Consider the following 16,509-nt stretch of genomic DNA (forward strand, 5'->3'; position numbering starts at 1 on the left):
ACCGCAGTGAGAAGCCCGCACACCGCAACGAAGAGTAGCCCCTGCTTGCCACAACTAGAGAAAGCCCGTGTGCAGCAATGAAGACCCAATGCAGCCAAAAATAAATGAATAAAATCAATAAATTTATTTTTTTTAAAAAAACTATTCTTAGCTCACGTGCCACATAAAATCAGGCACAGGATGGATTTGGCCCACGGGCCATGGTTTGCCAACCCCTGCTCTAAAGGAGTAGCAGCTGCAATACAGAAAATAAAATAAATCAGCCTGAGGGCGGGATCAGTATTAACAGCTAACTGGTAATGGATGCTAAACAAGGGAAGGTGAAGATGGGCCTGCACAGTAAGGGCCTTACAAATATCAAGGTACAATAAACATACTAATAAATAATGCAAACAGAAATATCAATGAGGCAAAGTTCTATGAAGTCATGTGGGCAGAAATACATCCCACCTTATATTCCTCATCCGCATCCATAAAATAAGAGGTTTTGAATGAGTGATCTCTCAAGTCCCCTTTCTTCTCTGTTACTCTGTTGCCTATAAATCACAAGAAAGGTAGCTTTCAACTAAGTATAAAGCCCTGAGTGACAATCAGAGCTGTTCAAAAATTACATTGTCTCCCCTGTAAGAAGCAAGTTCCTTGTAGCTGAGTTGGAGAGAAGATAGATCAGCACCTTCCTATACCAAGTTAGAGCCTGAATGATTTGGTCCAACCAGGAGAGTCTACTTCCATCATGTCCCCCCTGATACTACATTCAGGGCTTGCCACGGACCACCGTACTAGGCAATTTCACATATGTTCAATTGGGTCCTCATAAAAATCCTGTAAAGATTGAGTCAGGATTTGAAACTAGGTCTTTCTCATACCCCTTTGTGAGATAGGACAATCAAAACCAAAAGAATGCCGAGGCACAACGGTTCTGCTTCAAGTGCACCTTTGGTTTCACAACCTTCCAACATTCACTGGCCTATTCAGAAGGATGCAATTACTGATACAAGGACTCCAAATTCCTTTCCTGGTCCCTAAAGGAAAGCAGGTTTCTAAATAATTCAGAGCCCACAGTTTTACAAGTTTAGTTTGGTTTCTTTTTCCCTAAATTGGTAGCACTTCTTACGTTACTGAGCCTCCCTGCCACTTTCTCGTCCACTTACATGATCTTTCAAAAGCTTATTCCTGTTGAGTTATAATTTCACTAGCCAAAGGAGCTTAGTCCTGCACCCTCAGGTATTTCATTGTGTACATACTCTTCCAGATGATCTATAAATATGTATAATAACGAAGTCCAGCCGAAATCCCTGGAGGCGCCTCACTGTTTACGTGTCTCCATCAACAGCAGGCTCATACACCCTACTTTTTGTTTCCTCTGTTGATACCCATGTGTGACAAAATCTTCCTCCTAATACCATGGTAACACAATTTGGAATAGCTTTGTTGTGAAACTTTGTAACTGACTCCTTGAAAGTCTAAACAAATTACATTTGTTGTTTTCTTCCTGGTGCTTATTTACCTCTTCAAACAATCCAGCATGTCATAGAAAACAGACTACTTTCCTCCATTCATTATACCAAGTAGTCAATGATCCTACCACTTTTGAAGTCCACCAGTATGAATGAGATTCACCGATAGCTTGTAGGGTGTCCTCATTAGAAAGGAAGCAAGGGTGGAATTCACTCATACTGAAGAGTGAGTACAAGACTTATTTTGCATTTTGGTCAATTTATTCCCTTGAGTTTCTTTAGCCCTTTATAATGGATGCCATAAAGTTTCAGCAATTTACTTATATCCAGCATGTCGATCAGGTAGAACATCCTGTTCCCTGACCACTATTTGATCTAATACTATATCTCTCACCTCTTTGCTTCAAAAGACATGATGACAGAGGAAATTTTTATGTTTCAACAAAGACCAAAGCAAAGAGTTCATTGAGCCCCTAGATCTCCTTTCTTCCCCATGAGCACATCTTTTGCACCCTGATCATCAAGCAGTCCCATGGAGTTTCCAAGTGACCTTCTGCCTTTCATGTATAAAAAAGCTTTTATTTCTGGATTGCAGTCTTTTTTGTGCTGTTTCTTGAATTCCTTTACAGTCTGACTGGCTTCTTATTTACACCTGACCTGTCACACTTTGAGGCATTCCCTGTTCTCACTTGAATAATCTTTTGCCTACTTTTTCCCCTTATATTTGCTTCTTTTACTTTATGAGATGGATGCAAAAGTTTTTATAGGAGCTCCTAATCTTCGGCATGTGACATATTTTCCTGTCCTACCACTAATGTGTTTAAAGCATTTCCAGGTTTCCTACAAGTTACAGACTTCTTAAAATATTACTTTCAATTTTAACTTAAAGCACACATTGATTTGATCATAGTTCCATTTTCTAAAACCGAGTAATAATGTAACGGAATTTTTTTTTCTTTCACTCCCCTTCAGAAGGTTGAATGTAATTGAGTTGTGAGCATTATTGCAATAGTCACAGATAATTTCTTACACCAATCCCTGTCTAATCTTAGGCCCAAGTCCATTATAATTCCTTTCCCTCCTTAATTCTAAAACTTCTTCCCCTATGAAGCAGACATTTGTGTGAGATCTTTCAGTCTCAGGGTATGATTTCCCTCGTAACTACTATTTGGTCTAATTTTCTGGTGTTATCAATAGAATTTCAATATCCTGACCCTAATTCAGTTGGTCTTTGGCAGGAATCCAGGGATGGGTCCCAAAAGGTCTGAGAAGCTCCTGAAATCATGTGCAAAATCATGCATGTATATGGGTATGTGTACTTTTCTGAGCAAGGATTCCATATTTCTCATCAGCTTCTCAAAGTAACTCTGAGCAAAAAGAAAGAAAGAAAAAATGTTTAAAAGCCACTGGTCCTTAATATCTCTAAATATATTCTTAGTACTGAGCATGAATTTCTCATCCTCAGTGAATTTCTTTGTCCAGCATTATTTTGTACATTTTCATTTACTGTTTTTATTATACTTATTCTGTTTTCATCATTTCTATATATAAAATGTCATAATCCCATCAGCTCATCCATCCCGAAGATTCCTATAGATTTCCTAACTCTGCAGTACCAGTTTTCACTAGTTTCTACATTTTCTCCTTCTACCAAGCCTGTGAAAACCAAATGGAATTGTGATCCTTACCTGCCACCAATCATTCTATCCACTCTGCTTTATACTAGAGTTTACATGCCTTTAAACACTTGGGGCTTTGCTTTTCTACAAAACTGTCAATTTCCTGTTTACATGGATGGAGAGTTTTGCCATCCCCACCTTCACCCAGTACACCACAGAATCCCCTTCTTCTCTCCCTCCTCCTTCCACCCACCACCATCACCCTAGCGAGTCTCTGTCAGATTGGGTCTCATGCTTCCTCTGCACTTATCAACTTTTCTCCCAATTTTTAGGTTAAACTGTAAACTGCCACTTAACAGATTCACTGTACACAGAGCTCATTTTCTGGCCCCCCATATTAACACAACACCTCAATGCACCATTATATTTGCTGAACAAACCTCAGATTCTTTTGCAATCTACACAGTAACACCATTATAAGTTTTGTTCCCTACCCCCCAGCTTCTTCCAACTGGGACTGACCTTACTGATTTGACTCCTTGCAATGGAAACAAGAAGGATATGGTAGGAAGAAAGAATAATCCATACCCCTTTTAAGGTTTTTTTGAGAAAGCATTTTAAACAATTATCAAAAATATATATTAAAGTTAACTTTGTTGAAACAAACAAAAAAAACCTAATGCAGACTCCAAAAGTCTAGCAGGAAAAATAAGAGTATATTTTTAAGATACAGAGTGCTCCTAATTCTTTAATATTTTATATCCTCTTCTGTTTGAGGCAGCACACTAATACTATTGCGGTTACATTGAAATCTTCATTGTTTTTCATCAACAGGATATTAGCAAATCAAACCATAGGGCAGCTTATGTTGGAACTGCAAAAACTCCTACAAGGGTGTTTTCAGGATGAAAGATCTCTTCGGACTGCCTCACAGTAGCTTTCTGACGCTGTTGCTGAACCAGGTAGTGTTCCAGTGACCCCCAAGATATGAGTTACAGCTATTTGAAGTCCAGAGGTCCTCTCTGAACCAAAAAGGTCATTCCAAAGCAGTAAAGGTAATAACGAGCAGGCAATCCGGAATCTGCACTGCCGAAGTCCAATTGAGATTTCACAGTTTGCGCCTTCGAGTTTGTTTCTCTTGAGAAATAATGTTTAAATTGGTGAATGGGACCATGGTTCAGCCTTTGATATGGCTGTATGGACAATACTAACAGGGCTCACTATTCTCAGTTCTGCTGAACTCGACCACCGTTTTAGGACACTGAGGGGAACTTTCATTGAGGATTCCAGTGTGGGTTGTAAGGAGAACTTCTCTCCTTGTTGCAGTGCGGGGTCAACGTCCTCCCTACCACTCTGCATGGTACTGATCTGCTCCCCATCCACTCGTCTCACACACACACACACACACACACACACACACACACACACACACACAGTGCGGGGGTCAACGTCCTCCCTACCACTCTGCATGGTACTGATCTGCTCCCCATCCACTCGTCTCTCTCTCTCTCTCTCTCACACACACACACACACACACACACACACACACACACACACACACAAATATTTGCCAGGCAGAGGGAAAGGACAGCTCCTTGACTTGGATCTGTCCTCTGGTGGAGAAAAAGTGTAGGAACAAGGGTTCCTGCCACAGGTGGTGAACTGGGTTTCAACAACCGAGAGACGGGCACAAACACTATAGGACTGGGGTCTGTGGGATGGGTACAATACGGGGATAACAGCTACCATCTGCTGAGCATACACCACGTGCCTGACTCTAGGCCACGTACTTTACATGCACTGTCTCACTAAATCATCACCACTGCCCAGGAGGCAGGTAGGATTGTCCCTATTTTACAGATGAAGACACTGAGGCTCAGTGAAATGAAGCAATTTGCCCAAGGTCTGTCTGACTCCAAAGCCCATGCTTTTAAACAATACAGCTAAAGTACGCTGCTAGATCTGGTAGCATCTGCAGTCTTAGCAGCAACAGTTAAAAAGGAAATCCAACAGTGATGGGGATGGTGGTGTAAAATCCTATCAACTTGCAGAAGTAGACATTTAGACCGTGGCTAGGAATGGGAAATGAGCATTTCAGGCTTGTTTTCCATAATTTAGATACTACTTTAAAAAATGAAATTGATTCTCCATAAAATGCTTGAAAATTAATTCTGCTCCTGGTCATTAGAAATCACCTCATAATAACTGATGTTGCAAAAAGGACTCTAAAGAGTCACAGTAAATACTATGGCCACCTTAATTATTTGGAACAAAGGAAAGTTATATTTAAGCTAAAACCGTGTTGTTTTCACATCAGTAAGAATATTTACTAGACTGAAATCAAATTAAACATGTTTTACTCATTTAGTGATATTATAAATGCCCCTGCCACTCACCAAGAAGAGGAAATACACACAAAAAACAGTCACAAAACACATCCAAGTGCACATACACACACACACACACACACCTGCTACTTTACTACTTGTTTGCTACCCTTGTTAATTGAAACAGATGAAAAACCACATCAGACTCAGAGGGAGGAGAATTTTGCAAGAGACTGATTTATTTCAAGAACTAACTTTTCTCAAGCTGGGCATCCAGCAAAAAATTGGATAGTCTAAAGCATAGTCCTTAACCTTTTCACCTCTCATTCCTAATATTCAGACCTAACCAGTTGTTAACAGGACTTGTCCTAGGGGCCTCATATATCTCTGAAAGTACATCATCTCCCTCTGGACCTTACTTTATCTGTAAATGTCCCTTATATCCATCTTCATGGCTGAAACTAACGCCCTTCAAGATTACACTTGGGACATTTCTTTCTAAGCAGAAGTGGCCTTTTCTGTAAAACCACTCCTGAGACACCCCAAGAATTCAGAAAGGGCTGCCCTTCCTCCAACAATCACACAGAGGTTGATGTTAATTTCAGGATACAGCCTTGCTTCCTTCCTTTCTGCTCTCAGTCATTTCTACAGAGATCAAACCTGTACGTTTATTCTGCGTCACTGTGCTGAGCAGGCCAGGATGCTGTTCTCTCGGTGAGTCAGTCAGTCAGAGTGACTGCAGCATAGTCTGTGCTAAGGTTATATAATGACAGAACTAACCCAAGCAACAGGAGGCTTGAAGGACAGAAAAATGGAAGGTACGAGCGCTAATTCCACAAAATGAAAATCATTCCCAGGCATCTCTCTCCAGGACTGTGAACCAGAAAGAAGGGTAGTTTCACCTTAAATAATCAACGTGTATATCAGTAGCTCTAAGCATGGGGAGGAAATCACCTAATAACGTGTTCATATTCACGGATTCTTCCAAGTCCTCACCGAAGAAAAAAAAAAAAAAAAGCCTTTCCATTACCAGGTTACAAGAGTGACATCTAGTGGACCCATAATGCAATGACCAAAGGGATTTCACACATACTTGAAAGCAGGGCTTCTCAAAATCTAACGTGAAAACACATCACTTGGGGATCTTGTTAAAATGCAGATTCTGGTTCAATAGAATAAACGAGACTCTCATTTCCAGCAAGCTTCCAGGTAATGCCGATGCCACTGCTCCATGGCGCGGCAAAGCCCTAGAGCATTTCACACCAACTTTTACCCTCAGGAAAGAAGAGAGGAAAGGGACACTTGAGAATCATTTCCAGGTTAAAATTAGGTCAAATGAATTATTAACATGATTTTTCAAAAAGAACACCACATTCCTATTTCACTAGCCCCACTCAGTATACACACTTAGCATCTCCTGTCTCAGCAGAGTCCTTGCACCAGTACCCCTTTCCCTAAATGCCAGAAACAAAACTAGGATGCAAAAGAGCATACTTCACAGCCATATTTATATATGTGGACATGATGTGCTCAAGTCTCCAACATAGGTTCACTTCAGAACTTAACATCGTATAGTTTTTCTTCCACTGTATGATTTTATCTGCCCAATACTGAATTATATTATTACAGTAATTTGTACCATATCAGAACTCAGTTCTTTTCCCCCCAGGTAGCCTGCACCTGAACAGGGAGCCATCAGGGTATTGTATCAGTGCTAAGCACACCTACTCAGAATTTCAACAACACTTGCCCTGGACACCCCTAAGAACGGAACAGGATGTGTAACTACATCCAAGTCCAACTGTTTCCAGAATCCAGTCCCACGTGATTTACCTGAGCCAAAGAGCCTTGACCTCCACGCAGAGTCACCAGGCCCGACTCTCAGCTGGGAGGTAATGTGTGTGCTCCTCCACAGAGGAGCTCTGCCAGGCATCACACAAACCCCTGCCAAGGCCTCCAGCTCAGCTGGATTAGACCCTTTAATAAAGGTTCTAGGTCACAGCTCTAGGAACCACCAACATCAAGGAAAACGAGTCTCTCTTTTCCCAAACTCACCGCAAACATGTACAAAACCTACTGTCTAGTCGTGTAGAATCCTTCAGTACAAGTCGGTTGACCTAGGACAAATAATCATTTTTAACCAGTGGACTCTGTATTTCAAACAAACAAACAAAAAGTGGAGCTGTTCTGGTTGAAATGGGGTTGGAACACGTGGAGATCTGCCTATTTGGCCTCTCCCGCCGCCCCATGCCCCTGAATGTCCACTTCTTCCCACCTCGACCTCCAAACTCACAGAGATACCATTTGAAAACCAGAAACTAGGAGTCTCACAATAGCTAAGACCATCCCAAGCTCCTAGACTGCTCAAAGACAGTATTGTTCGCATTCATTACATAGATGGAACGAGAGATAGCTGTTTCACTATGACTTGACTTAATTATGATTCTAATACAATTTTAGCATAGGCAATCAAAGGATTTCTTCAGAAGATGTACAACCTGATTTCCTGAATGAAATTAGGTCCTAATTAAGGATCTCAGTAATGAGTAAACAACAGAATTGTTTATACCTCTTCAATTGCTCTTGGCAGTCCTAAAGGGGAAACTATGTAGAGGAAAATGTCACATAATTCTTCCTCAAAAGTGGGATGAAGATAGAAAACGAAACTAAACATGTCAGTTTAAGTAAGTAGCATCACATCATCTGCCTATATAGTATAGTTCCCCTGCCTGGGTTAGAATTCCAGCTACACACTTATATGCGACCTTGGGCAAGTTATTTAACCTCTCTGTGCCTCATCTGAAAGTGAGGATAATAGTTTTGCCTATTTCACAGGGTTGCTGTGAGGATGGAATTAATATATATAAAGTACTTAATAACTGACACATAGCAATCATTCAATAAATGTTATTGCTGATTATAATGGTTATTATTAATACAATATTATTAAGTCAATAATATTAATATTCTTACTTAGCTGAATATTCAAAATTCTTTGGGGTAATTTTAGCCAAATTTGATAGGTATAAACAACATACAATCCTATCAATTATCCATATATAACGAGAAGAATATCGAGAATCCCAGAGAAGCTGATAAGATCCTAAAGGAATTTCAGATTTATTCCTTGAGATACATTGTCTTTCCTTGTGCCTCTTTCTATTTTACCTCTTGGTGAAATGAATTAAAAAGACCATATTTGTCAACTGAAGGCAATACTGATTTTTTAAGAATCACAATGGTCTTTGCACAGTCATACATATGTTTATTCTTTGTGCAATATGCTCTCCTTAAACATCATGTTGCCTAATTTATTTTAAATTTAGGGATTTTATTTGAAATCAAAGAAAGCTGAAGCTTTTCTAGGGAGAAGCAGAGAGGGTGGCAGCTATCATGCCAGTAGCTAGCATGTCTGCTCTCATTTTATCCACCTGTTGGACTGCCCCATTACCTATATTCTTAGGACTGAGACAAAATCCTAGCCAATTGGATTCAAAGTAACCAGGATCTTCAAGTAAATGATTTTGTTTTGTTTTAACAAGAATTCCAAATTCATAAGGATTAAGACAAATATAAGCTCTAAAGCAAATAATCAAAAGCTACCTGGACAAAACCTTTAGAACAAAAAGGGCAGGGGAAATTCAGACAATTCATGCCTTAAATTTAAAAAAAAAACAAACAACCTTTGAATATTCTAACTTGTCAGTGCTAAGTAATCCAAAAGTTTGCAGAAACCTCTGAGACAGAATCTAATGTATTTGCTGTCACCTGCACTTTTGTTCCCAATAAAAAATCTTCGGGTATTTTTTTTACTGGTTAGAGATTACCAAAGTTCATTGCAATCTTAAGGTTATAAGAACAGAGGTTCAGAATATTCTGTAGTTCTCTCACTTTTAAAAGCTGAAAGAGAAATCTCCACAATTTTTGGCTCTCAAAAGGGTAGGTATGTATCTTTTATAGAAACAGGTTCCCATCTTGTGGACTCCTCAGAGAATACTTCTGAAAATCATTTTTACCATGTTTCATTTAGTTAAGTATGCATTTATGCTAAATCTCAATTTACTAAACACATCAGTAAACTAGAAGCCCTATTCCCTTTGACAATTGAGTGGTGGTGCTATATATGATTCTCCTCAAACTGTATTTCTTTCAATAATGCTACATTTGAGCAATGGCTCAATACTACAATTTCTAAAAAATATCTGAGAACAGTTTTTTTTTTTTTAAATAGAAAAGTAGCACAGTACATTGCCCTCCTTTTCGTTTTTTGTTTTTTTAAAGAAAGAAATTAAAGTGGAAATTCCATTAAGAAAGAAAATCAGCTATGTCTCGTTATTCTGCCCCTAAGCTGCCATGGATAGTTTTCATAGGGACTATTTCATAGTTTCCTAGAAACTATTTCACAAAGTTATAATTATTACTTCAACTACAGAAATAATAACAGGAGCCACCTTCCACCCATGCTTACTAGAGTCAGCTACTACACAAAACACTTAGCACGCACTATCTCATTTAACTCCATCAATGAACATGGAAACAACTATCATCTTCACCTTTTTGCACAGGAAGCAGCTAACACTAGGGATATTAAAAGACTTGTCCAAGATTTCGCAGCCATGAAGTGGCAAAGCCAAGTTATGAGCCCAGGCCTGTCTGACGCCAAAGCTCAAATCCTCTCAGCTGTGCTTGCTATATCGCCTCTGAGTTCATTGAAATCAAGGGCCTAGTTTTTCCTCATTTGGAAGCCTTCTGGAACTAAAACAGTGCCAACTCCATAGGGGGCTCAAGAACTGTTGCTTATTTATCAGGAATCATTTGAAAGCATGAATGAAAACACGGTAGAGGGAAACCTACAGTTGCCGCATAGCTCAGAATTCAAATATAGTTCCATAGCCAGGTCACTTATTAGGTTTGGGACCCTCTAAAATCATAATAAATAGGTCGTTTGTCAAAGAGATGATGGAAACAGATCAGAAGAATTCTATCTGCCAAAGAAACTAAAAGACAGGTAGCTACAATGTGTCAAGCACCAAAAGAACCACTAGTTCGGATATAGTGAGAAAGGAAACAAGTTTTGAAAACTTAAAACCGTGGTTCCAATCCAGGCCCTTTGACTTTCTAGCTACAGCCATAGGAGAGTTGGTTCACCTCTCTAAATGTCCCTTTCATCCATATAAAATGAGAAAGAAAAATATACATATATGTAGATATATATCCCAGTTACATGATATGTGTTCAATGGAAGCCAGCATGTTTACTATTACTCTTATTATCAATGCATCAATTAAATAAGATACGCAATGTAATCATATGCTTGTTTAAACTGTACTTGCAAACTTCAGCAAATGAATGCTTTACTGCTCCTATGGTACAAAGAAAAAGTCACACAAGAAACAGATGTATATCATTCACATTTTGGCTTTTTAAAACATCCTTAACATGGGTTAAAAGAAAAAGATTCCCAAGGTTACCTAATCTGCTATGATTTAACAGCATTTTGATGTTTTTCTAAGGAATGATAGCAAAGTGCTGTATCTCTTCAAACTTGGAATTTACTGCCTGTCTCAGTCTCTGCTTATGCCAAATTAAATATACAGTATAAGGTCCCTACCAGAAATAACATAGCACAGTTTCCTGCTCTATTCCTTGGTTGAATGAGCCCAAACTGAAGAAAGGGAGACATGGTTTTATTTAATCATCTGAATAATAGTTTTCTTCACTCTCCTGAATTGGAAGCTCTTGGTGGGGGAGGGGAAAGTTTGAAAGAAATCACCATGTGAATTATCAGGCCATTTAAAGGAACAATTCTCTTTGAAGGCCCTACATTTGAAAGGCTCAAGAAAAAGCTTAAGAAGAGTATTCTTATTAATGAACTGCCCAGAAAGTCAGCTTCCCCTGCTGGTCCACTGCACTCAAGCTCCTGAGGCTTCAGAGTGCTGTAAAGTCTCTTTACCTGTGAGGTACAGATGGCACTGCAGAATAGAGGTTGCAGTGTTTCCTACCAGCAGACACCACCCAAAACTTTCGAAGAGTTTTGCCATATAAATAAGAGCACGAAGAAATGGGATGGTAAATGGAATAAAACATGCCCCAGAGTTGGGGGGTGAGGGTATGGGGGGGCGATGTCCAAGGCTGGGTTTTTTTTAAAGTGAAGGACGTGATCAGATAATACAGGTGATGGAAGAGATCAAGTGCAGGAGCAATGCCTTTAAATCGGCAAAATGTGGAAAGGGACAGTTCATTCACTGTGATACGAGGAAATGAAGTTTGAGAGTTATGGCAGAAAAAAAATGCAGCAGTTCTCTTCTGGCTGCATCAATTTTTAATGTCATATGAGACAAAGTCTTTGCCTAAGGATGAGGAGAGAGGTGGAAGACTTGAAGAGAGAGAAGATGTGAAATAATCATATCAGAGAGAGAAGATAAATATGTAGATAAATGTGGCAAGATTGCTGAGTATGGCTGGGGGGAGACAGCCGTGAACACAACATGGTGGTTATGTTTTTCCCCAGCCATATTCACTGCTTCCGTCAGGCACGGAATAGATGGACTATTAAATCCAATCGGCACTGGGATTTGCCAGTGGAATATAAATGAGACGGTGCAGTCATCGATCATAAGAAAGTCTAGGTCTACAATCTTATCATGGCGATGGGCAGCATCAACATCACCTGGAATCAGAATCGGCATCTTAACGGGGTTTCCAAATGATTCATGTGCACATTTAAGAGAAATAAGTGTGGGGAAGCCAAGTGAAATAGGAGAAGGTCATTAAGAGCGATAGGAGGCTATGAGCAGCCGGGCTGTTGCTTTGGTCCTCGATGTGTATCATGCTAGTCATATATCTAAAGAGGGGTGGCCACACTGATAACTGCACATTTACATAATAAACAAAATATATTCTTTTTGAAGGCCAGCTGCTTTCTCTGCACTCTCCTCTCCTGTCCCTAAAACACTCCTGTCTTTACAAATATAATTGTTTGAAGGGTTGAGAAACACTGAACTAATACCAATGCATTAAAAATATTAACATGAGCATTATGTAATGATCAATTCCTTGGGCTAGGTACTTCTCAGGGGCAAAACCCACTGATAATGGGAACAAAAGGAGCACTGAAATCAAAAATTCCTTTTAAAAATCTGAATTCTCAGAAAAGCCTCCACTAAGATGTTCAAGGAGCAAAATGCTTATCTCAATTCTGTATACTTTGTTTAATTTACTCATTTTCAAAAAGGTGGCAGCCAAAGAGCAGGGAGGAGAGAGCGCAAGTGGATAATCAACCCGAGGAGTTAAGAACTGCATGTATACAGGGACTTCCCTGGCAGTCCAGTGGTTAAGACTCCGTGCTTCCACTGCAGGGGGCACAGGTTCGATCCCCGATTGGGGAACTAAGATCCCACATGCTGCACAGAGCGGCCAAAAAAAAAAACATTATTGCATGTATACAAAATAACACACAAATCAAGAAGCACTACTTTTCAAAAATTTTCATTTCATGCATTTGAGGTCCTTGATCCCCAGAATCCTTCAGAGTTCAATAAAATTGAGAAGGGAGAGGGATGGACTGGGAATTTGGCGTTGGTAGATGCAAACTGTTACATTTAGAATGGATAAACAACAAGGTCCTACTGTATAGCACAGGGAACTATATCCAACCTCCTGGGATAAACCATAATGGAAAAGAATATGAAAAAGAATGTCTGTATGTGTAAAACTGAGTCACTTTGCTGTACAGCAGAGACTGGCACAACATTGTAAATCAACTCTACTTCAATTAAAATATAAAAATAAAATGAAATTTTAAAAAATTGAAGAGAGTGAGGTGGCCACCTTAACTAATTCCTGAGACCATCAGAGTCTTCCATTATAGGCTTTCAGCCCAAAACTCAGACAACTCAAATGAGATGCAAAGCTTTAATTATTGTAGAAAACTGAATTATAATTGCCCTGTAATTCACCCATAAAAATATTTCCCAAATCTATTTTAAAAAATTGAAAACAGACGAGGGTCTACAAACATATCTAGGCTCCATCTTGGTATACTAGCTTCATTCAAGCTAAATTTGCATTTGTTCCTTAATCACAGTGCTGAACCCGTTCTCCATCAAGAGGAAACAAATTAATTCTGGGCTTTTGAGGAAAGACCCTAGTAGATCTTCTTTTATTTCTTACAGATTGTAAAGCTGCAGTCAACTAGATCAAATAAGCACAGTGTCCATTTTACGTAACTGGGGCAATTCAAGAAGGAAAAGTACATTTCTGTCTTCAATGAAAAGAAACACACACATACACACACACACACACAGAGTCTCCCATATCTTTTACCTATAACAAAAATAGCCGATAATTCTAAATTTCTTTTCACCTCACAGTGAAATAATTGAGAGCACACCCAAGATGCCAGAGCTCTTGGTGTAAACACCCAGGAGGGATACTGAGGTCTACACAAAACATTTTTTAAAGACATTCTGTTTTTTAAAATAAGCAAAAAATAGACTATAAACGTTATACTTAAACATAGTGAATACCTCCCTATGTGACATGATTTGGAACTTTACTGTAAAGCCTTCTGACTCACAGATACTTTCTCCATACGCATCAAAAACTGAAGCCTGAACTTCCAACATTTGAGATGAATTCCCATGGTTTCCAACATTGTCCTCTGTTGAAAAGGTTGAAGAGGAGTTTTTGGTTTTATTTTTGAAAAGTCATAGTTTCTTCACATATTCATTCACACTAGCCAAAGTCAAGAATTTCTGAGGACAAGTTTAGACACTTAATAAAGAACAGCAGTTCCTGAACCATCTGCTTTGCTCAAGAACTGAAGATCTGTCACACGCAAATTTTCATTTTCCTCCAACCCTGTGAGAATATTACTGTCAGCTGGGGTAGGTAACATTTGGTTTTTAATTGACGTGGCGAACAAACCAGGCTTTATAGAATGGGTACAATCAGTGCGTCTTTTGGGTGAAAAAAATAAAAGCAAACCATCATCTGAGTCCAAAAGTCACTCACTTTCAGCAAGTTCTTTTGATCCATTCAAGTGTCCTGTTACTAATCTTCTGATGAAGAAATGTGCAAAACACAGAATTTGAAGTGAATAACAGAACCTTGTTACAGTCAGACAAAGATATATGACAGAAAACCCTGAAAGTCTTTTTTTAAAAAGGAATCATCTCTCAAACTCATATCATACAGAACTGCAGATTCTAATAGACTGATCCTATATTGTTGTATTCTTACCTGGTAAGGAACAATACTTCCGTGAGCTGTGCCCCAGCGCCGCGCTTCCTCTTGGCCAATAAGATAATTCGCAGCGACGTGAGTCAAACATGCCACCTACCAGAAGAAGAAAAAACAGAAGCTACTTTATCTATACTCATAAACAGAAGGTTATAATAGGAATATTCTCGTTTGATTTCACTTCATGTCATTGTAGAAGGAAAAAGGAGAGAGAAAAAATTGTCCTGCTTGGTTAGAAAATACACAGGCAACCACACTTTCATCACACAAAGAAAAGAAGAGCAGTATTACATTATTGCGTGAGACTAAGTACTGAGTAACGGTCAATTGAGAAATACAAACACGGAAGCACTCAGCTCCTGAAAAGATCACCTGAAGGCAGAGGTTAACCCAAACGGATGGAACCCTGGTCCAGCCTTTAGCATCGAAGCCATTGCAAAATACATCAGCAACTAGTACATTCCCTTCCCCTTTTACTTTCCATCAAGATGACACAAGAAGAGCCTGCATCATCACTGAGCAGGTGAACTAGTCAGGGGCCACATTCCTCTAAACTGCTCGTAACACGAAAAAATAATAATAATAAACCTCTATTTTGTTTAAGTCAGTTTAAACAAGTTTTCTGTTCCTTGTTGCCCAAAGCATTCTTACTGGCACAGAGGATCAAGATTACTTAACTTTTTTTAATTCATTAGTGAATCATTCTCATTTAAACAAAAATTACTGTACTTCTTTCAACTTGGTCCTAGGATCATATCCTCATTATTATACTTGTTTCAGCTTTCGAGAACTACAGATCTATTAAAGGGGTCATCTAAAACTGTAGGGTCAACCTCTGACTCTTGCAGTATTTCGTATCTAGATCTTAAAAACCTATAATAATTCAATTCCACATGAGGATAATGACTCGATCCCTGGTCATCTGTCACAAAGGGCTTATGTTCCAATGACTATCCATGGCTCCAAGGGCCCAGAACTATGGAAAGGAGGTGACCAAATAACAACTTTCCATCGTTTCCAGAAAAAAGCTTCTGGCCTCACAGCATCATCGTGACCTAACAGGCGCTGGCTTTTCTCATTCTGTTATCATCAGATGCGATTAGGAATCTACCAAGCCAGCAAGTCAAACATCCCAAATGGAGACTGGCTCCTGGAGCGACTCCAGGGGTGACTTTTCAGGGCGTGGTGCTGCAACCTGTCCTTGCCCTCTACCTGGCATGGCAGCTGTGCCTCCTACAAGGGCTGTCAATGGGGCTCAGCCTGAATGAATCTCCTTGCAGCAGCAGCCATTCTCCTTTACTTCTTTCTTGGGATTTACACTCACTTTTATGTTCATTTACTGCTTTGTTGAAATTGGAACTGCCTTACGGCAGCTGGTTTGGCTATACTGCCCAGGTGGCAAAACTAATAAACTTTGAGTCATCCACTTCTGGACCTCCATCTGGTCTTGGGCATTTGAACCATGGAGCATTCCAGGGCTGCCTGGGGCTGCCTGGTGCTAATCATCATTTCACAGATCACTTCTGTGTCTTTCAAAATGGAAAATCAAATCAACATTTTGTAGTAAAAATGTACTGGACGGGAAGTCCAGATTCATGGTTCCTAATTTCTGTCAACCTCTAGTTGTACAACTGTAGGTATTTAATTTAACCACATTGACCTTCAGACACTTTCTCTATAAAATCTTGGGTGTTTGACCTAAACCAGTTGTTTTCAGACTTTTTTTAAAAAAAGCATAACTCCTGTATCAAACCAAATAATGCATGAAGAAGATAATACCCCACATGGTCTGGCTGAAGTAGAGGCAAGCCTACAGTGCCACCCTAGGAAATGTGAACACAGAACACAATTTGCAGATTAGTA

The 16,509-nt window shown here is 39.4% G+C and overlaps 1 protein-coding gene across 15 annotated transcripts in view; it reads right to left on the reverse strand.

The window, feature by feature from the left end:
- The window catches only part of SUGCT (succinyl-CoA:glutarate-CoA transferase), a 789,655-nt gene that overhangs the window by 641,317 nt on the left and 131,829 nt on the right, over window positions 1-16,509 (reverse strand). For all 15 annotated transcript variants that reach the window (XM_082473570.1, XM_082473569.1, XM_082473565.1 and 12 more), the window contains one exon: window positions 14,647-14,742. In XM_082473570.1, the coding sequence (XP_082329696.1) occupies window positions 14,647-14,742 (96 nt within the window). The remainder of the gene's footprint in view (window positions 1-14,646; window positions 14,743-16,509) is intronic.

Source organism: Balaenoptera physalus (assembly GCF_965194825.1).
Source record: "Balaenoptera physalus genome assembly, chromosome: 8".
Lineage (NCBI taxonomy): Eukaryota > Metazoa > Chordata > Mammalia > Artiodactyla > Balaenopteridae > Balaenoptera > Balaenoptera physalus.